This window comes from Stylophora pistillata, chromosome 7, assembly GCF_964205215.1.
Source record: "Stylophora pistillata chromosome 7, jaStyPist1.2, whole genome shotgun sequence".
Lineage (NCBI taxonomy): Eukaryota > Metazoa > Cnidaria > Anthozoa > Scleractinia > Pocilloporidae > Stylophora > Stylophora pistillata.
Genome location: NC_142525.1, coordinates 33,628,535 through 33,648,641, shown reverse-complemented (window position 1 = coordinate 33,648,641; position 20,107 = coordinate 33,628,535). Strand labels below are relative to the sequence as shown.

General features: G+C 38.9%; 3 protein-coding genes across 3 annotated transcripts; 1 reads left to right on the top strand and 2 right to left on the bottom strand.

Moving 5' to 3' along the window:
• Window positions 1–711: 711 nt before the first annotated feature.
• LOC111344643 (eukaryotic initiation factor 4A-I) lies at window positions 712–13,002 on the bottom strand. Its single transcript, XM_022951886.2, has 12 exons — window positions 12,874–13,002; window positions 12,537–12,609; window positions 12,339–12,418; window positions 12,166–12,218; window positions 9,979–10,118; window positions 9,309–9,483; window positions 7,884–7,993; window positions 4,138–4,281; window positions 3,494–3,631; window positions 2,126–2,215; window positions 1,924–2,003; window positions 712–1,378 (listed from the first exon to the last, which is right to left on the bottom strand). The coding sequence occupies exons 1-12, from the start codon at window positions 12,900–12,902 to the stop codon at window positions 1,234–1,236; spliced, it is 1,257 nt and encodes a 418-aa protein (XP_022807621.2). The 5' UTR covers window positions 12,903–13,002; the 3' UTR covers window positions 712–1,233.
• Window positions 4,869–7,181, bottom strand: LOC148727529 (zinc finger protein 862-like). The gene has a single exon (XM_088726521.1). The coding sequence runs from the start codon at window positions 7,092–7,094 to the stop codon at window positions 5,007–5,009; it is 2,088 nt and encodes a 695-aa protein (XP_088582647.1). The 5' UTR covers window positions 7,095–7,181; the 3' UTR covers window positions 4,869–5,006.
• A 1,856-nt stretch (window positions 13,003–14,858) lies between the features above and the next one.
• On the top strand, window positions 14,859–18,140 carry LOC111344647 (uncharacterized). The gene is made up of 2 exons (XM_022951891.2): window positions 14,859–15,202; window positions 16,615–18,140. Exons 1-2 carry the CDS (start codon window positions 15,044–15,046, stop codon window positions 17,383–17,385), a joined length of 930 nt encoding a protein of 309 aa, XP_022807626.2. The 5' UTR covers window positions 14,859–15,043; the 3' UTR covers window positions 17,386–18,140.
• The last annotated feature ends 1,967 nt before the right edge of the window (window positions 18,141–20,107 follow it).

Sequence of the window (20,107 nt, the reverse complement as noted above, 5' to 3'; positions counted from 1 at the left end):
TTCCTGTCAGGATCCCGACTACGGCTCCCTCAGGATCCATTGGGAGTTTCTTTCACTCCCCCACCCCTGCCCCTCTCCTTATTTTTGACTGTCACTCACCCCCTTACTACAAATCTTTCTCTCCCCAGCCTTTCGCTGCCATTGAAAAGATTGGCGGCCATTTTCGTCACACCGTGACATCAGTATCCATATTCTCCATACTGTTCTCCGAATATTTCTCAAGGCGATGACAAGTGGAGTGAGATTGACAATCAAGAGCTTCTCTTCTTGTTGATCATTTCCTTTATTGTCATAACTTTAAAGTGTGATTTTGTAAGGAGAAATTATCCATTAGTCACACCCAACTTAAGCTTTCTCTGCAGGCTACACTACCCCAGTTCTATACCGCCATCGTTTCGGAAGGACAATACTCCGCTAACTGTAGCAACCTGTGGCATGACCACTTAACGCTTGTCCACGAATGTCTCGAATTGCTGACCATCGTTGGTGTCACAGTACCCTCTCGAGTCGAAATTAGTGTCAAAATTTCAATTTCCTGGCCGTTTTACCTACGTATTTGCGGAGAAGGAAGCGGAAGCGTTACCTAAATAAGTAGGTTAATTTAAAAGGGCATGTTAAGTTATTCCTATAGCGACCATTTACCAGCTCAATCCTTACGTGACTAGTATTAAAACCTGACGAATGGCGTGGTAAACAAAAATCACGAAAAAATTACCTGAACTTAGGAACATTTATTGACCAGGAGGGAACAAGGGCACTCTCTGTGCAAAGACCTGCATTCTGTGTTCCTTATACATAAAATGTAAAAACCAACTCAGGTAACCATACAAAGCTGATACACCATACAGGCAGAGACAGCAAACACATAGCAGATGTCAAACCCCACAAGTCTAACCTTTAAATACAAGTTTTCCTCTTTTTTATTTTTTTTTTTCTATTTTAATCCAAAACTAGTATAAGAGTGTTGGATTTGGCATCTGCATTCTACCAAGTTGTACACAAATGCACGGATAAACAAACAAAAAATAATATATATATTTTTCAAAATTCGTTGAAAACCAATAAGTTTTATTTAATATGACATATCCGGAGGTTTCGCACCGTTCTTGTCGGTACGATATGGTGATCATTACTTTTTTTGGTTTGAAACTTTTGCGATTTTTTTTCCTTCTTTGGTTTGAGCAAAGCACGGCTATTTAATTTGATAGTTGCATTAGGTAACAACTGGACAACTCAGATAAGGTCGGCCACATTCATTGGCATCTCATCAATCTGTGTGTTGTAGAACTGTTCAATATCGCGTAATGTACGAACATCATCGTTGGTCACAAAGTTGATGGCGACGCCTTTACGACCAAAACGGCCGCCACGACCAATCCTGCGAGAGAAGTATGAAATAAAACTAGGTTAATTCGTTTGAATTCTGGTTGTTAGGAGAGAAAAGCCATAAAACGTTGATGGAAAAGATACATCTATCGAGCGGTGTGCCCACTCTTAGGACGATAAGTTTAGTGACACGCTTAACATATGCAAGTCGACAACGTTACACATCTTTGTCTGGTTTGTGTGTCAAAAGACTACTTATTTTTTCCGAGTCTCGTGCACTCTGCCAGGAGAAACGTCCGATATGGCAAAAACATATACACGTAAGAGGACAGAGAAGACTTCAAGGTATATGTTTCTACCTGGTTTCAAACTAACGCTTCTAAAATACAAGACCCATCTTCACAGCGAGGGTTGACGCCAAAAAAAAATTACCCCAAGGACAAGTTCAAATGCTCAAAGATAGAGAGGATTATCGTGGATTGCATAGTCCAAACTTGAAAAATAAAGGTTGGATTTTTATGGATAAGAAAGTAAGCTGGTACAACAATCATTAAAGCACAAAATTTAACTACTTGTATTTTGCAAAAAGTAACCCACCTGTGAATATAGTTCTCACGATTTCCGGGCAAATCATAGTTGATAACCAATGAGACTTGCTGCACATCAATACCACGTGCCTGAGATAAAAATGAGATTTGATAATTTGTTACAACGAAATCTGGCGAAATCTTGGGGGGGGGGGAAAATGTATTCAAGTTAAAAAACATAACGAAAACAAACATTCCCAGTAGGTACTTACCAACAAGTCTGTAGTAATAAGCACTCTACTAGAGCCAGAACGGAATTCCTTCATAATCACATCTCTTTCTTTCTGGTCCATGTCACCATGCTAAAGAAAAAATAGACAGTCAAACACTGCATATGGCTACTGCCATAGCACAATTTTAAAGGCATTTAAAAGAACTAGAGGTTGTAAGATGATGCCACAAGGTAGTGTTGCAGAATGTTTGTCTCACATGCAAAACAGGAAAAAAAACTGCAGTATCCCACATGTTTATTAGCACCCTGTTCCAGAAGAAATAAATGATTCAAGAATATACCACCTAATTGACATTCAACCAATAATTAAATGGTAAAAAAATAATATTAACAATAACAATAATGACAACAATAATTATGTAATAATTCAAAGGGGCTAGCTCAAAAACCTCATGGTTCCCTGCTTCTTTTTATTTCACTTGTTAATTGTAAATAATTTCCTTATTTTATTGCAATTCCAATTTCGAGACTTTCATCTCATAAAAACTGTATATTAGCCTATTCAACCATTCCATAGATCCACTATTCTTTCATTCTATCATTCTGTTGAATAACTCGAGGTATATTTTGCAGCTTGTCTTTATTTTCGCAAATTAAGCAGCCCTTTTCCGCATTAGTCCCTGATTCAGACAGTAAAATGCTCTCATTTTAAAGAAGAAAAAATTTTAAAGCTTCCATGATGTGAAGATCACATCTAATGCTATATTTCTACAAGAAAAGGTTTTGATTTATAGTGACACAGCAAGAACTGACATAATTTGCTGATTTGAATGGTAAAATGCTCTCCCTAAGTTTTATGATGCACTGTTACACTTATTAAGATATTTCTGCAAAGAAAACATTTGTCAGTTTAAATGGTGCAGAATCCTAAAATGATTGAGATGATCATTGCTTTCTACTCTCTTTCACAGTGTCATGGCAAGAACTAAAAACTGTGTGCTAGTGGCTATGAGCCAGAAATCACAAAAGTAGACAACTCAACTGTTTTTTAAGGGCCTATGTCTATCTAATGAGATACTCCTTAAAAAAAAAAAATAAGTAGCACCACAAAACATTGGGTCAAACTGTGTCAAGTTCAGAATTCTATTGTTACACTCACTCACTCACTCACTCATCTTGACAACATGTGCAGCTTCACCTCCTGCAGGAGGCAGTAGCCACCAACAAACACACGAGTAATTACTGGGAGACTTAACCCTAAGCAATACTAGGTAGGGGGGGGTGACAAGTATGAAGCTACAACTGCTCTATCTTCACCAGGTCACCATGCTGCAGAGGAGCCCATTGCAATTACAGGTTATCCTAAAAGAGTAAAACAGATTTAGGCCTGTGGCTAAGAAGGACATACCATACAAGAGACTGTAAAATCCTTTTGCTCCATCTTTTGGTTCAGCCAATCGACTTTCCTTCTCGTATTAAGGAAAATCACAGCCTGGGTGATTGTCAGTGTCTCATACAAGTCACAAAGTGTTTCCAGCTTCCACTCCTAATAAAGAAGAGTAAAGAAAGATACATTCAGAACAAAAAAGACAGAATCAGAACAAGAAAGCTATGATGCAAAAACCACCAAGAGAAAAGGAGAAAATAATTGCGTGATTATTTTCTTTGTATTTCCTAATATTTCCATTCACAATGACAGGTGGTGCATGCACTAGACTAACTGTTGAGATTGTGTTAAGTTTAAGCCATATTGAATAACAACTTTTTTCTTAAACTCTGTGTTCTTCCTGTTTAGGAAGACAATACATCTTCCCTGCAACAATTTTCTCATTCCACCCTTCAAATGATGTAACAATGAAGCAGTGCAAACACAAAGCAACCATAAAGCAGTGCTACAAAAGTAATTCCTAAAGTATGGGTGAAAAGAACCCTCAAAATTGTGCAATAAACCATGACAATGAAAACACACAGTAATCAGGCTAAGACGTTACTCAACAATGAAGAACTTACCAGAAAATAGAAAAAGAGGAACTTTTAAGAGTTTCTACTCACTTCTTTTTCCACCATGACATAGAACTGCTTGATACCCTCCAGGGTCAACTCTTCTTTCTTCACCAAGATTCTAATTGGATCACGCATGAATTTACAAGTCACCTCCAACACATCTTTGGGCATTGTTGCTGATAGCAAAATAACCTGAAAACCACAATCAGTGCAAAGTTTAAGCACTGGACGTAATGAAAATCCCACCCTCCCCACATAAGCTTTCATTCATTCATTCATTCATTCATTCATCTTTTATTTGTTTGAGCAGGATGAGTTTATGGCAGCAATTTTGCTGATGTGGACCTGCTATCTTCCCCAACCATCCCACCCAGATATCGCAGACAAAGGATTTCAAGGAGGTAAATAAAGTTGATAAAATTCTTTTGTAATCTGACAATATCTAACACATGAACAGGTGTGTTTGTATACTTCACCCTTTAAACTCTACATCACAGGGCTCGAACTTAACTTTTGAAGTTAATAGTCGAATGGCTAGTACATGGTCAGGATTCACTAGCCAAAAATGCATTTCTACTAGGCAAGTGTACAGCACAATACTATCATTTTTATAGATTAAACAAACACAAAAAAATGTAAAACTGCTGTTGCTATCAAACTGTAATCAATTTATTATACAACTGTACATAAAATTCATTGTATGTGTTCATGCTTGTTCGTTATTCCAATTACCTCGACAACAATAAAACCCAACTGTGCATGTACTGCTGCAGACATTACTTCTTTGTGTGACTTAAGCTTCTAGCTGCAAACAGCAGCTGCTCATTCAAAATGCCTAGTACCCTAGTAGTGTTCTGTATTATAAAACAGTTAATTAGGTGTTCCCAAGTGGTAGGAATGATCATTGAAGGCAATGATCAGTCCATCAATGTAGGCCGTCTGCTCCGTTCTGACTCCTCCAGCCAGCGCCCAACTGCTAGAACTGCAGTATAGTCCTCATGAGAAGGTCCACTGACAGCTATTCTCATCAACTCATCAATAGTAGAAACATTCAAGGTTGACCTCCAGTCAGTCATGATTCTGTTCATGCAAGAGTTTCCCCGCTCGCAGCAAGCAGTCTGGCAAGGAATTACAAGACATAGTTCCACTAAAATTAGCAGGTTTGGATAATCATCTTTGCAAAACATAAATTTGTTCTTCCAGAATTCGCTTTGCCTGAGTTCAAGTTCTGCTCTAACTCGCTGTACATGGAATTTCAGACTCATCCATTCATCAAGACAGTCATGCAGACTGAAGTTGTGCTGCTCTAGAGGTACCTGTAAATGACCATGTAGTGTCTGGATTTCATTTTCGCCATGTAAGAGCAGCCGATGCCTGTCTGTAACTGGCCAACCTCGGTGCTTTGTCAAGACAGCTGCTGCTGAGAATACTGGATCTGTTTCCATCCCTTCAAACCTCTCTTGGATGAATGTCATGGCAGCATTCACCGCAGATGCCTGGATAGCATTAATAGCCTGCCTGTCTGCATCCCTTTGAAGCTCTATGCCCTTAAATGTGTTGCCATCCCCTACTTCCGTAAGGAAAGAGTTTAGTTGCTGACCAGGTCTTTCCTTGAAAGATTCAAGTTTTGCTAAAAGGGCAGTTAAGTTATCTTGAACTCTTGAGATTGTTATTCCATCCTCCTGGAAGCTAAGACTCACTTTGGAAAGTGCATCTACGATGTCAAGTAACAGATGCATGATGGCAACAAATTTGTAGCTTGTGAATTTTTTGCTGTAATTCACAGCCCTTCCTTGCATCTGGTTACTGGCATTCCTTGCTTGTGAGGTATGTTGGAAGTGCAAAACTACAACTTGAAAGTTCTTTGACAAGAGAATATTCAGTGCTCTTTGCATATGTGGTACCCACCTTGTACCGTCTGCTTTGATTGCCTTATATGCTCGCACTTCCATACTCTCAGCTAGTTCTTTAAGCTCACGGACTGCCTTTGCAGAATAATGATAGTGCTTCCAAATACCTTGAAGCATTTCTTTGACATCTTTAAGAACTGGAACATCTGACAAGGTGTCTGCAAATGAAAGTTCCAACCTATGTGCAACGCAGTGTACCTTAATAATGTGAGGAATTTCTTGATTAAGCAAGCCATAAACACCACTTATTTGTCCAAGCATAACATTTGCTCCATCTGCTCCCAGGGCCACTGTCTTCTCTTTCCAATCCCTACACACCTCTGTCATAGCAGTTTCCACAGCTGCTTTGATTCCAGCTGCTTTGCTGTTTTCACAAGCCTTCAGCCCCACAAATGCATTTTCTATCTCACCTTTAACCAAATGACATACATAAACATCTTCTACCTCACGTACTCCAACATCACATGCACTGTCTGCCATTACACTTATGAACTTTGATGACTGAAGCTTGCTTGAAAGTTCATGCTTTAATTGTCCTGCAATAGCCGTTACAAACGTTTTGCATGCTTTGTCATTAATGTAGGTGTTTCCAAGCTCAACTCCGTGTTTCATTCCAAGTTTGCACAGGTGGGGAAAGCTTGTAAATGGCATTTCCCTCTTTGCAACAAAATAAGCTATATCAAACAATCTTTCCATCTTCTGAGAGACTTCTTTTGACATTGACAACAGTGCGCGTGGTAAAGGAGCTAGCTGTGGATTCTCAGAAACTTTAGCAGCCGCAACACAACGTGTATGACCAGTTGAAGTTTCGTGGCTTCTCACAGATTCTATTTTAAAATTCTGACTGCCAGACACGAAGGTAGAGGATGAGTCACTGCAAGTTGGATTGTCTCTACAAAATTTGCAAAACATCCGGTTTCCTTCTGAGTCGTACGTTAGCCATGTGAAGTCTTTCAACCACGACCGTACGAACTTTCGTTTCGATGAAGATTGAGATGTCGAAGAATCATCAATTGCTCTCTTTGAAGTGGAAGTTGTAGATGTTTGAGATGATTCAGAGGATTTTGATGACGACAGAAATGCCCTGATATCCATACTTAACGAGAGCAATCACGCGTGGCATTTCAAAATGGCGGACAAGCGTTTTTTGATAGCATTGCATCATGGGTATGTGACTTGATCCCATGTCTCCTCGATCAAGCAAGTCAATATGGCGGCGAACGAACACGGACTTGTAACAAAACAAAGAATTATTTTTCGAATATAGAGTTATTTTTCTTTTTTTTATTTCATGCCAGTTGTTGAAATGAAAGAATTTTGAAAATGTTTGAAGACTTAAGTTATTTATAGAGGCGAAAATTAACTAGCCAAGATGGCTAGCAGATGAGAAAATCCACTAGCCAAAACTCAAAATCTACTGGTATTTGGCTAGTAGACCACCGCCAAGTTCGAGCCCTGCATCAGTTTTCATATTCTCCAAACTGTTCTCTGCACATTTCTTAAGGTGCTGGTAAGGAGAATTAGTGAAATAATAAAGAGCTTCTTTAGTTGGTGAACATTTCCTTTATATTCCTAACCTTTAAGTTTGATTCAAGGGTGATATTATTGGGAAAGAAATAGATGCTAGTCACACTTGGGGTCAAAAGGGTTCATTAACCACTCCCCCTGTGGTGCTTTTCAGGGCCAATACAAATGAACAAATGAATTTGCATAGATTTTAAAAACCTCAACTAGTAGGAAGCAAACTAGTTGGTTACAAGTGTATGTGCAAAGCACAGCCAGAGTCAAACTAAGGGCAACAAAGAACAAATCCTGCCAGCAGCAAGATGGAGGGAAAGGGTTTCAGATATGAAAACTAATGTTGAAAAGATTTTCTGCCCTTACCTGCACGGTTGTGGGCAATTTCCTAAAAATATCATATATTTGATCTTTGAATCCTCTTGACAACATTTCATCAGCCTCATCTAAGACAAATATTTTGATCTTATCTGTATCTGAAAAATAAAAATAATGTTGATTTATCATTCCAAATTGATTTAAGTCCAAGGGCATGGGGAACCTCGTGGAGGTTCATAGCATTATATTACAGAGAAACTAATCCATATCAGTCAACCCTGTATTAAAAAGGTCTCCAAAGGCAATGGCAGAGTGACCACTAAAAACAGGTTGACTGCTAAATAGAGGTTCCACACAGAATAGGGGTTGTGTAAAAAATGGTATAGAAATACCACTATCCCACAATTGACCTCTTGATGTACAAAACTTGCTTAAAATAATACTACCATTCATTTTGGGATACAAGCATGGACTTAATATACTTGAAAGCCTGTTCTGAGTTCCATTTAAGAGGTTCCGCTTTAAGTGACTGCTCATTACAGGTGGAAGACAATACAAACAGGCCATTGAAACTCAGTGAAGGGTGACCACAACTGCTTGATAGAGGTGACAGCTTAATAAAGGTGAATATTACCGTGTGTAAGGGAAAAGAGTTTTGGGGACTTCGACAACTGACCTCATAATTAACAACTATTCACCAAAGTGGAGGTGGTTAGTGGTAAATATCAACTGCTAACCACCAACACTGAGGTGAATAGTTGTTTTAGTATATACTAAAACAGTGAGATAATATACACCACCATGGTTAATTTGAGCGATTTCTTCGCTTGTCACGGATGCAAACTGTGATGCCATTTTTTCCCCAAGTTGCTCAGAAGTAAATAGCAAAGGATATCAGAGTTTGACTAGCCAATCAGAGTGCGTCTTCGATGCTATCCACTGTTTTAGTATATACTAATACAGGATAACCACTTAGTACAGAGCTGCTTAATCAGGGCTCGACACCAACTTTTCCATTTACAAGCCAAGTGGCTAGTGACAACTTAGCTGTTATGACAATTCAGTTTGTTTACTAGCAAAACTGGCTAGTGGGAATCGAAAACCACTAGCCAAAACTGAATTTCTACGAGTCTGGCTAGTTGGCTACCGTTGGTGTTGAGCCCTTTTAATAGGTGGTTTGCAACCAATCTCTAGAGGCACAGGTAACAATGGTGAAAGGAACAAATGCTGCTGGACAAACAAAAGAAGCTAATGAGATATCCATTGTTTTCACCCACCATCATGGCAGCCATGAAGTAACGTGTAAACCACCTATACAGGTTTGACTGTATTTCCAAAGGTGAAACAAAGTTTGTACATGTTAAAGTTACTTTCTCAAGGTTGGAAACTTGTACATAAGATGTTATCCATCAAAATGTCATATGATTTGAAAAAAAAAGTATCCCATTTAGGTGCTGACAATGCAAGACTTACTCAGGTGACTTCTGTTCATCAAGTCAAACACTCTGCCTGGAGTTCCAACAACAGAGTGCACACCTTTGGTTCTATCTTTTAAAGCCAAGATGTCTTCCTGAACACTGGTTCCACCAATGCAGGCGTGGCATCTAGCATCCATGTAATCACCAAGGGCAATTACAACCTTCTGAATCTGCAAACACAATGAATGAATTTCCGAAAAATCAATATACCAGCTTTCCAGTATACAGATGACAAAGGAATTAGAGATGTTTAGAGTTGATTTATTGACAGCTGTATCAACAACCCCTAAAGGAACCTTCCTGTTAACTCCGGAGAAGTTGATGAAGGTATAATACAGGAAACAAGCTGTGGAGAGTTGAGGTTAGAACAGAAGAAACAAATTCTGAACAGTGACATAAGGTATAAATCATAACTTCAATAAAGCAAACATAAGAATAATTGCCATTCACTTTTATTGTTCTGCTAAATGAATATAAACTTTTGGAGATCATTTGCAAAAATCAGTTCCTACTTTTGAAAATAAAAAAAAAAAAAAAGAAACAAACAAAACAGGACACTAGTTCTACCTCAATAGGAAATTTAGTCTAGTAAAATCCACTTCCAACAAGTGTTTCCCCATCCAAAAATCAGAAACAATAATGTAACCAGTAATTTGATTTAATACCTGCTGTGCCAGTTCCCTAGTTGGAGCCAACACAAGAGCCTGACATTCATTTAAAGACACATCAATCTGCTGCAGGATTGAAATGGAGAATGTAGCTGTTTTTCCAGTACCAGACTGGGCTTGTGCAATAACATCTAATCCTAGAAAACAAGATATAAAAATGCAACCCATAAATACATTATCTCTGTAAGCTGACTGTTACAACAAAAAGGTACACTTTCATACTTTCATGAGAAATTTCAAACCCTAAGCACCCCCCCCCCAAAAAAAAGAAAAGAAAAAAGGAACAAAGGAGAAGTTGATGACCTTCACTGGGTAACATCAGATCAAGGAAACCCAACAGTGAAATGTGCAACAAGTGAAACTCCTTATCATCGTTGTAACCTTTCGATGGTGCATTGCAAGTATATGCTGCACTTCATTTGGGCAATAAACACTAGTTCCCAGAAGTGATAAGCATAATTATAACCACTTACTATAATATCTACACTTCATCCAGCAGACAGGTAGAGAGAAAATTTAAACTTATCAGGTAGAAGGTAAAGAGAATACTCAAACTTACGAGGTAGAAGTTATTATCTTGATCTACCACCAAATTCTAATAACTATTTGACATGGAAATGTGAAACAGCTGGTGGGGAGAATTGACAATCAGATCTTGGAAGGTTTAAGGTTAACATTCTGAAGCACTGTGTTCTGTGTTACTGAGTAATATTGCAAGGTTGAGGGAGAACTTAGCTACCCCACACAATAATCCTTAAAATGAATGTCTAGATAAGTTTCTTTCTTTTAAGTGTTCCTAGTAAGAGTCCCATGGCTAACTATACTAACAGGGCCATTGAGAAGCTCATAGGGTTAATCCCATTACTGGCTTTTTGAAAAAATTTAGATTTCTTTGCCTTATTCTTTGTAGAGTACATTCAAGAAACTCCAACACAGGTAGCACTTGAGCTGCTATGGCCATTAGGATGTTCAGCCTCTCTACTGATAGCCTCTTTGCTCAGCAATTTGTAATTTCAATATATTTCTACAAAAAAGGCCATAGAAAGGTTTGTGCCTACTGCAAGCACTCTTTTGAATTTCAAAACAGGTGGTTTGTTTTCGCTTTCAATTTAAAAAAAAAACAGTAGCATGAGATTCTATTTTATCCCTTTCCTGAAAAAATAGTCTTTAAATTTGTCTCAAGAAGATGGCACTTGACTGCAATTAAGCTGTGCATGTGGGCTCACAGGTTGACATCTAGACTTAAAAAATGTTTCAAGGAATCAAATAATTGTACTTCACAATGTACATTTACAGTGACAGGTTCACATTCAGACTTGTAACATGTTTCAAAATGCTGCACATTCTGACAAAGAATTCATCATTTCACTGAACTCCACATTTGATCTAACTAATTAACATCTACATTAAAAGCACAATTTATAACAAAACACAATCCACCGGGAAATTGCTCACGTTACAGAAGACTGCAAATATTTGTAGTTTCACATCTAATACCATGCTTCAAAATGTTACACAATCCACCAACGATTCTGATCATGCTACCCATCAATGCACATTATTTTGGCAACTGTGATGAAGAAGGAGCCATTCACAAAGTTGTGATATTGCTGATTTAAAGAAATGATCTTATTAGAGGCTAATGCTAAAACATCTAATTTCAAAAACCTTTCTTTAAAAGCTTGCCGTTCATTTGTTACTGAAATACAAAACTTCTTTAAAGAGAACTTTCACCAACTAGTTGACTACGTAAGTTAAAATTTCCCAATATTTAATTCTTGACATTTTACTTCACGAATCACATCATACACATAGGCTCTCCTATGTAATAGTTATTACCTTAAATATACAGATATCAAAATAAATGACAACCTTAGCATTTTAAGCGACAAGGCAAAGATTTCTACAGCAGTGACAAAATACTGAGAAAAGATCAGTGCCTTTTCAAATTGATCCAGTGTTTTGCCTTTGTCTAAGCATTGCATTTCTCTTCCCATAGCGCTTCAACCAACAATTCAGAGTGATAAATTTTTAAACACGATAACTTTGTGCAAGTAATGGTTCACAATAGTTTTTCACTCCCAGGAATACTGCGCAAAAAAGGACAGTAGTAAACACTGATCCTCCATGAGTTATTTATTACAGTCAAAACTTCTTTGATCAAGATGGGCGAATAGCACTAACCTTTACAACAAGGAATTATAGCTCTCTGTTGAATTGCTGATGGTTTTTCAAAACTGAAATCGTAAAAATGTCGTGGACATTAGGTTTAAGCTAACGCCTGATTTAATTCGACGGAGATCTATTCGGTTGAAATGAATTGAATCAAGCAGTTGTCGGCCGAAGTGGACACTCACCCGTATGCGTAGATGCCTCGGAGTAAATTTTCTCTCAGCCCCATATTATCAAATTTGTCAACAACTTCGTCCCAGTTAGTCTAAAGTACAACAAAATAAAACAGTAAGAAATAGACAATTAACTTTACTCAAAAGCATGAAACACGAAAGACAAAAAAAATTCAGCTTTGTTTCACAAATGTTAGACTTTGAACGAACCTCGATATCTCCGTCCTGTTCCATTCCTGGTGGACCATTTTGCTCGTCACGACCCCGGTCGGAGTCAGGATTTCTATGAAAAAATTTTAGACACCAAAGGCAAAGAATTAGGAGAGTTACGCAAGAAAAATGCTCACCAGCCGACTGAAACACGTGGTTCAAAATGGCGGTCGGTAGCGAAAAAATTACAATTGAAGACACAATTTCCTCTCATCGTTACGCATCTAAAGCTAGCTTCTTCATTTAATTAATAGTCGCTAAATTGTACTTAAACTTAAAATGCAACAGAAAAGAGAGTTAAGAAGAGGGAATACATGAAAAATAACGAAAAACTAACCTTGTATCAGTGTAAGAGTCGTAAGACATGTCGCATGAGATAAGCAGCGGGAAAAGGAAGAAATTTCGCTAATAGCCGGTTTATAGGGGGGTGAATGAATTACTCCAGCGGTGCCCTATGACGTCACTTGACTTCCGGAGACTAGTCACGAATATTTTAATTTATACAAAGCTGTTTCTAACACCATTTCAAGATCACGAAAATTTAAACAGCTTTCTCATTTTGTAGCTTATCCGAAGCTACCCCATACTTCTTTTTCTTAAGACGTGTTCAAAAAATTGATTTCTTGAAAAAATATATTCGTCGGCACAACGCAAGAAAGAGGTGATTCGCGAACTGATCTTCAGTGTTGCAACTTAAATTCAAGTGAGGAGCATGCATGAGCAACCTTCTTAAAAAAAAAAGGAGGCTGTATTGCGGCGAAAAATTCTTGCTACTAAATATACCAGTTAACTTTTCGTGATACCGGATTTAACTTTTAACTTAAATCTATCCTATCTGAGGTACGTTAGGTCCAAACAAATCATAAAAACTCTGGTTGCTAGGACCCCATCGAAGAAGAGTAGGCAGCCAAACATTATGATGAAATACACGTATTGGGTCAAGTTCAAACTTAACAGCCCTGACACCTGACCAAACATAATACGGCATAGATTGTTTGGCTGACTGTACGGCTGAGTGGGATACACAACCATGGGGGGCCGGGGGGGGGAGGGTCCTTTCAACGAATAATTATTTGATAGACTGTACAACGATGCTACCTCCCTCCCCCCCCAAACAAAAGTGTATATCAAAGGGTCTCAGTGGGGTTAACCGTTAACCGTAAAATGGCTGACAAATTTAGCCATTAGGCGTAAAAATTGTCAGATTTCAATCGTCAAACAGTCGTAAAAGAGGTTTAAATTTACTTTTCAAGCGCCTCACTCATGGAGCTCCCGCGGTGCGCCAACATAATTTTTTTTGTTTTCATTTATTCTTTTTGACTCACGAGATCAAGTTAGCCAAAAAGGAGAGACCGTCTCTCCTTTTTGGCTAACTTCGTCGCGTGACTCCAAGCCTATCGACAAGATTCAAACCTGCATTTTTCGGATACTAGTTAAATGAAATATATTTCATTAAATAATTCTGATAAGTCTCCTCCTCGGATTAATTTTTTAAAGTCCGTCATGACCAAAGGGTTTGAACATGATTTGTATTTCCATCAGTCTATGAATTGGATGAATTGAGACCTTCTGTACTAACTGTCCGCTATGCATTTAAAATCATCTCCATGTTTTTAGTTATGTTCGGAAGGTGTATTTTTCTGGTTATTTTTTTGTAAGTACTGAAGAGCGTAAGAGGACCGGCTTTCATTAGGCGAAGCTCTCCACTCAAAAATATATCTTGCTTCACGCGACTCCTTCCCTACAAAGACTGCCAACTACAATTGATCTTCTTTTCTCCTTCATTTCCAAGTTATCACTCGGCGTAGAGTTATCAACAATCGTATTATCATTATTTCATTATAGTTATCATGATTTTCATTATTTTATGTTCGATATTTTCTCGCTCAATCGACGAACGCAGCCGAGAGAGATTTATGGCTTGTCAAAGAGTAGGTGCCCCGGGTATGGGTGCCAGAGAGATTTTTTTTTCTTTTTAATTAGCGAAGCCGCCAACAGGTGAGCGGTTGAGCGTTAATAATTTTTTCGAGTAAAATCCTTTCCTTTTTCAGCAAATGATTCTACAACCACATATTTCCTTATTATTAGTTCAGTGAGCGCTGTGTTATATAACTTCCTGTTTTTCCTTTAAAAAAAAAGCTAAGTAGAAGCCGAACAAGTTTTGCTCTTACATGGCAATTTGATTACCTTGATTCGATGGACCGGAAACCGTTTGTTTTTCCCATGACCGGAAGCCGCTGAGTGAATAACGAAGTTTACAGACTAATTTGGAGTGTTCTATTTGAGAAACTCTTATGAAAGTTGCATAAATAAAGCATAAGCATTTCTTTCGTACAACAGAGCAGAAGCAAGTTAACCAAGACGGTAATAGCACCTCTTCTAGAAACAATTTTTCAACCAATACATATTACGGTGGCCAATATACATTATCAACTCAGTTGATAAAACCAAATCACACTGTAGGTCTTTGAGTTATAAAGAAGTTGTGTAAAAGTTACTCATTCGCAATGGAGGCCCATAGTAAAGATACCGTTCTGAATGTAGCAGAAAAAGTCGCCGAGACAGAGCAGTGGAAAGCAAAAATTAAAGAAGGAAGCAAGGTGGTAGTCAACGTGAAAGGAAGACATTGGAAAGCAAAGGATGCAACAAAGAAATTGAAACCAAAGGTGAAAACGAAATGTATTTCCGTCTTACCCCACCAAAAACGAAGGCTGTTTCGATCAAATACTGTCGAATCCTTTCAATTTTTTTTAGTAGATAGTTAAACTCTCCTCGCATATAAACAAATCAAATGCTACGAGCAAGTCAGACAGGTTCTGTACATGTTCGAAATTTGGTGAAGTGTAGGGTTCGTTTGTGCCGTTTGATGACTGTGCACGGGTTTTTTTGAGTCAAACTTAATTGATAAAGGAAGGAACACAGTCAATGATATTTGTTACCTTTGCGATTGATCGAAGCCTCTTTCATTTTTAATTGCTAAGCTCGACACATGTTTTCACTTTGTCATATTTTTACCTTGAGAAAATGTTTCCCCACGAGAGATTCAGAGATGATCGATGATGTAAATGAAGCTTAAGATTATAAATTTCAATTAAACCTGATGATTTTCAAGTCCGAAAGATGATGTTATTCGGTCTGTGTCCGCACACAGGCAAATGTACTCGGAGAAAAGGTCTCCGAGTGCTGCCAATGGCAGTCAAACCTACAACCTCCTCGTTAGCACTTCGGGTGCTCCGACCTCTGAGCGAAGTGAGACTCTTAGCGTGTTAGGCCGTTTAGCTAGGTTCATAATGACAAACTTTCTGTATACTGTTAGGATAAGAGTTTCGACATAAAATGCCTTCTTCGCAATTAGGATGCAAATGGATATTGCGCTTGTGACTTAAAGATAGTTCAGCAACAGAACACATTTTGTCTAGGCTCTATAACCTGATAAAGCCACTCGGGATGTTGGGAGAACACGAGGAGAAGCTTTCCGTGGCTTTGTCACATAAAAGAGCCCAGAAAAATGTGTTCTACTGATTTTATGACAGAACTAGTTGTCTCCGATCAACTGCGGGCTCTACAACCTGATAAAGCATCCTTGTGGAAACTGAATTGACCAAGCAGATGATGCGTACTAGTATCGCAGAGGTCAGTGGTTCGAATCCCGTACAGGCCTGAATTTTTTCAGGTCTGATTTTTACTATTGCTTAAATCCGGTGCTCTTTACTGCGAGGATCGTGCACAAATACGATGCGTACTATGTTCATTTATGTTATAAATTCGCATAGATCTGGCTCCGGTTGTTCAAAGGGCGGATAACGCTATCCAACGGATAAATCGCTATCCAGCGGATAAGTGTTACCAAAACGTACTGCGCTATCCGCCGGATAGAGATTTATCCAGTGTATAGCATTATCCATCCTTCTAACAACTGGGGCCTGCTGATCAAGAGAAAGTAATGTTACATTATTTTCTCTTCAGTTGATCCTTATACATGTAGTTCTGCTTCAATTCATTCTCATTTACCCAAGGTATTTTACGCAGTTTTATACAGTAAGCTTATCTTAGATATGCATGTCGTTTTATATTTCAGTGGACAGAGCTTATGAAGGTCCCTACGCATTTAACCACACAAGAACCAGGCCGCGAGGACAATGTGGTGTCCAAAGTGTTGACTCTGTTCCAACAGGCGACTTCTATCTGTAGTTTAGAGGCAGAGCTGATACTGAAGGATCATTCAGTGCGCGTTAGAACATCTGGCGGACCTGTACAACTAGCTCGATGCCGCCTCATTCTAGACACGGAGAAAGGTAAAATTAGGTTTAAAGTCCACAAGTCGGCCGCTCTTTCAATGGTGGTACCTGGTGCCGTGACCAAAGTCGTGCTTGCTTTGAACACCACCCTTAATTGTCTTCCCATTCAGACCAAGTCGTCAATTGTCAAAGCGTTCAATGCTATTTTCAAAGTGCTCACAGCCGGGAACTCAATAGATGACGTCAGAAACGACGGAATGTTCGAAGATAACCTCATCGATCCAGAAAAAGCTCTGAGCGAGGCAACCTTTACAGCCCCTAGCAAGTTGTTTTCTACAGTCTTAACAGTGGATGTTAAGATAATATGCCCGGGAAATGTGGTCGTGGAGTTCAAGAAAAGAGAGATGTTGGCCGCCTTGAGAAGGCAGAGAGTGGTTCTAGATGCGAAACAAAGTCTCCAGATCATCAAAGAACCCCGCTCAATTTTAAGAGGGAAACAAGTCCAAACAGCGATGACAGCTCTAGCTTTATGGGTTTCGTCTAGTTCGCAATTCAACGCTTGGCAAACTACTCTTGAAGTTGTGAAATGCTTGCAGAAAGCCTGTTCTTAAGCTGAAAGATCGAATCATGAAAGACTTTCTACACGCACATGATAACCAAAAATGTTGTGACTCCGATCCTCTCTGTTTGATTTAAACGGCGATTTCTCTTTTTTGTTGTTGTTGTTGTTGTTTTTTTTTTGCTGTTGTTGCGTGTTGTTTCGTTCAGTGACCCCTCATCAGAAACATTACAAATAAATGCCAGGAGAATTTAATTTATTCTGATTAGGCTATGAAGCGAGGGATATCCCTGTATATTCTCTCTGCAGGATTGGTTTGATTTCATTTCCTAACCAGTTAAGGACGAGAGAGAGTGGCCGTGACAACTGTTAAGCTTTAAAAGTAGAGAAAGTATCATTTTACGTAACACTAGTGTACCAATCCGCCAGTGTCACGCAGTATTATTTTTTGTGGAAGCTTTGAGGAAATTTCCCATTCGAAGAGAGCCTGGGAGTATTTTACCATTTGAACGAGCGACTAATGCCCAAAAGAGAAGCTAAATTTGTAAAGAGAGCAAGGTCCTACATAGGATGGCTTGAAGTTTTAAATGCGGAATGACGGCGATTATTTATTGAATCGCCATTTTATATTTCTTTATGATATTTAGCTGCTTCTTATTTGACTTTTTTTATATTTTCATTAACTAGTTCTGTTAGATTTTATACATAAATAGGAGACCCTTGATATAGGGTTAACCTCTGGGTTTCCTTTTTCTTAATAACTATGTTTTTGTATGGTGTTCTGAAATAAAGTATTCTATTACACGACTCGGGCAGTCAGAGGGCCAATAACTAAAATCAACCAATCAAAATGCTCTATTGCCGGTCAATATTCTCTCAGTACTGGACCGGGCATTGTCCCGAATGGTCCCGAATGATACCGCACTTGTTTCCCTTCGAACTTCAGTCCTATAATAAATCTCTTATTAACCAAGCTTGCTCGGGACCGTACTGGAAGAATATCAGCCCTCGGTCTTTTTTGTACGGACCTCGCTGCGCTCGGTCCGTACTGTCAAGACCTCGGGCCGATATTCTCCCAGTACGGCCCTCGCGCTTGGTCAATAAGATATATGTACGGAGATATCTAAAACGTGGATGGAATTGCACTGAAATGAGAAAATATATAATTAATGATTAACAGGCAAAATTAAAAGAAGCATAGTTAAATCATAATTCATTAAAGCCGGGCAAAAGAGGAACAGTGAGGTTCTTGAGCTAGCCCCTATAAATTATCATCACTATTTCTTTTGTTATCATTATCATTATTTTTATAAATATGATTTTTTGTCATCATCATTAGTTGAATGTCAAGAAGTCACTATGTTCTTGAATCATCTTTCTCTTGTGGAACGCGGTATTCAAAAATACGTAAGAAACAGCAGCCAGTTTTGCATCTTTGTACAAATCTTCTCAAACACTACATTGTAGTATTATCGCAAAACCTCTAGTTCTTTTCAGTGCTATAAAAAATTATGCTTTATCAGTTGGCACTGGCAGTCTTAGAATTGTCTCGATCGAAAGGCTCGATTGCTATGCTAAATTACTGAATGATTGATAAGTTCTCAAATCCTCAAATTATGCCGCCGTGACTATGCAAGTTCAGAAATGTTCATACATAATTTTCAGTTTCTCAGAAAAAGCAAAAAAATCAACAAACCTCCATTTTCCACTTCTAATGAGAAAAAGAGGAAGTTTCATGTGAACCGTCCTCGGAGACTCCGAGGATGTGTGAACTGTAAACACATGAAAAGGGTGGGGGGGGAAGGGAGGGAGGGACGGAGGGAGGGAGGGAGGGGGGCACGGAGCGGTTAGGGGAAGGATGGGGGCACGGATGTCGTAAGTTAGGACAATCTGGGTGAGGATGTCGCCGCGACACGCAGCGGCCAGTGCGTTGCTGCAAATATTCACCTCATATGAAATGACGAAATTTTTGAGAAAAACCTTTGTCGTTGCGCCGCATGTCGCTTAAATTCAAACAGAGTTGGACTTAAAATTTTGTTACCGCAACGAAGATTTTTCCCCTTATCACACGGGGCGTACTTCTCGGTGAGCTTACTCTGGAGTCGGTACACGCGGAGTCGGTACTCGCTACCCTAATCGAAACGGGCAGAAAAATAAATTTTATGCTTTGTCTCATACTGACTGCATGGAGCCGCTCAGCCTATGTAAGACAAAGATTTAACGTATTTTTTTGAAAAATTCTTGATACCAGAAATATTGACCGTGTAGGCGCTCGTTGACAATATTTACACTAGTGTTCAAGAATTTGCTTCCGGAAAGATGCCTGTTAGATAAGAAAAATAGTAAAAACTGTTTACTCAGTCTAGGATTCAAATGTGCGAAAACCATGCCCGCTTCGAATGTACTTCCTGTCTTTTCCAAATATCCTAAGGGAGGGGTATAACACTGCGTTCATCCTCAGGGCCACGTGTGTTCGCCCGATTCTAAGAATCAGTCCAGTCAAGCGCGTATCGCGTTGCATTTGTCTTCAGAGACGTTCGTCCACCAAGACCCTTTGATATGTCACTAAGCTTGAAATGTAACGAACACACTTTTACGTATGATGCGCGGTCCTTCGCAGTAGATAGCGCTATTTATGCAATAGCGAAAATCAGACACTTTTGATGCCCCGGAGATGCGAAAAAATCTACCAAAATCTCTACTTATAGTATGAATCCAACGTTTCTTCATTTCCTCTTCGTCTGGAAACTTAAATAATCCAATTTGTTCTCCTT

Bases quoted from the DNA above. Each gene is read 5' to 3' on its own strand.
- LOC148727529 (XM_088726521.1), bottom strand. From the start codon at position 7,094: ATGGATATCAGGGCATTTCTGTCGTCATCAAAATCCTCTGAATCATCT.
- LOC111344643 (XM_022951886.2), bottom strand. From the start codon at position 12,902: ATGTCTTACGACTCTTACACTGATACAAG. The intron at 12,610-12,873 runs GTTAGTTTTTCG...ATTTTTTCATAG, and splicing joins GACTCTTACACTGATACAAG to AAATCCTGACTCCGACCGGG. The intron at 2,216-3,493 runs GTATGTCCTTCT...TTTTTTCTTTAG, and splicing joins ATTTTACAGTCTCTTGTATG to CATGGTGACATGGACCAGAA.
- LOC111344647 (XM_022951891.2), top strand. From the start codon at position 15,044: ATGGAGGCCCATAGTAAAGATACCGTTCTGAATGTAGCAGAAAAAGTC. The intron at 15,203-16,614 runs GTGAAAACGAAA...TTTATATTTCAG, and splicing joins CAAAGAAATTGAAACCAAAG to TGGACAGAGCTTATGAAGGT.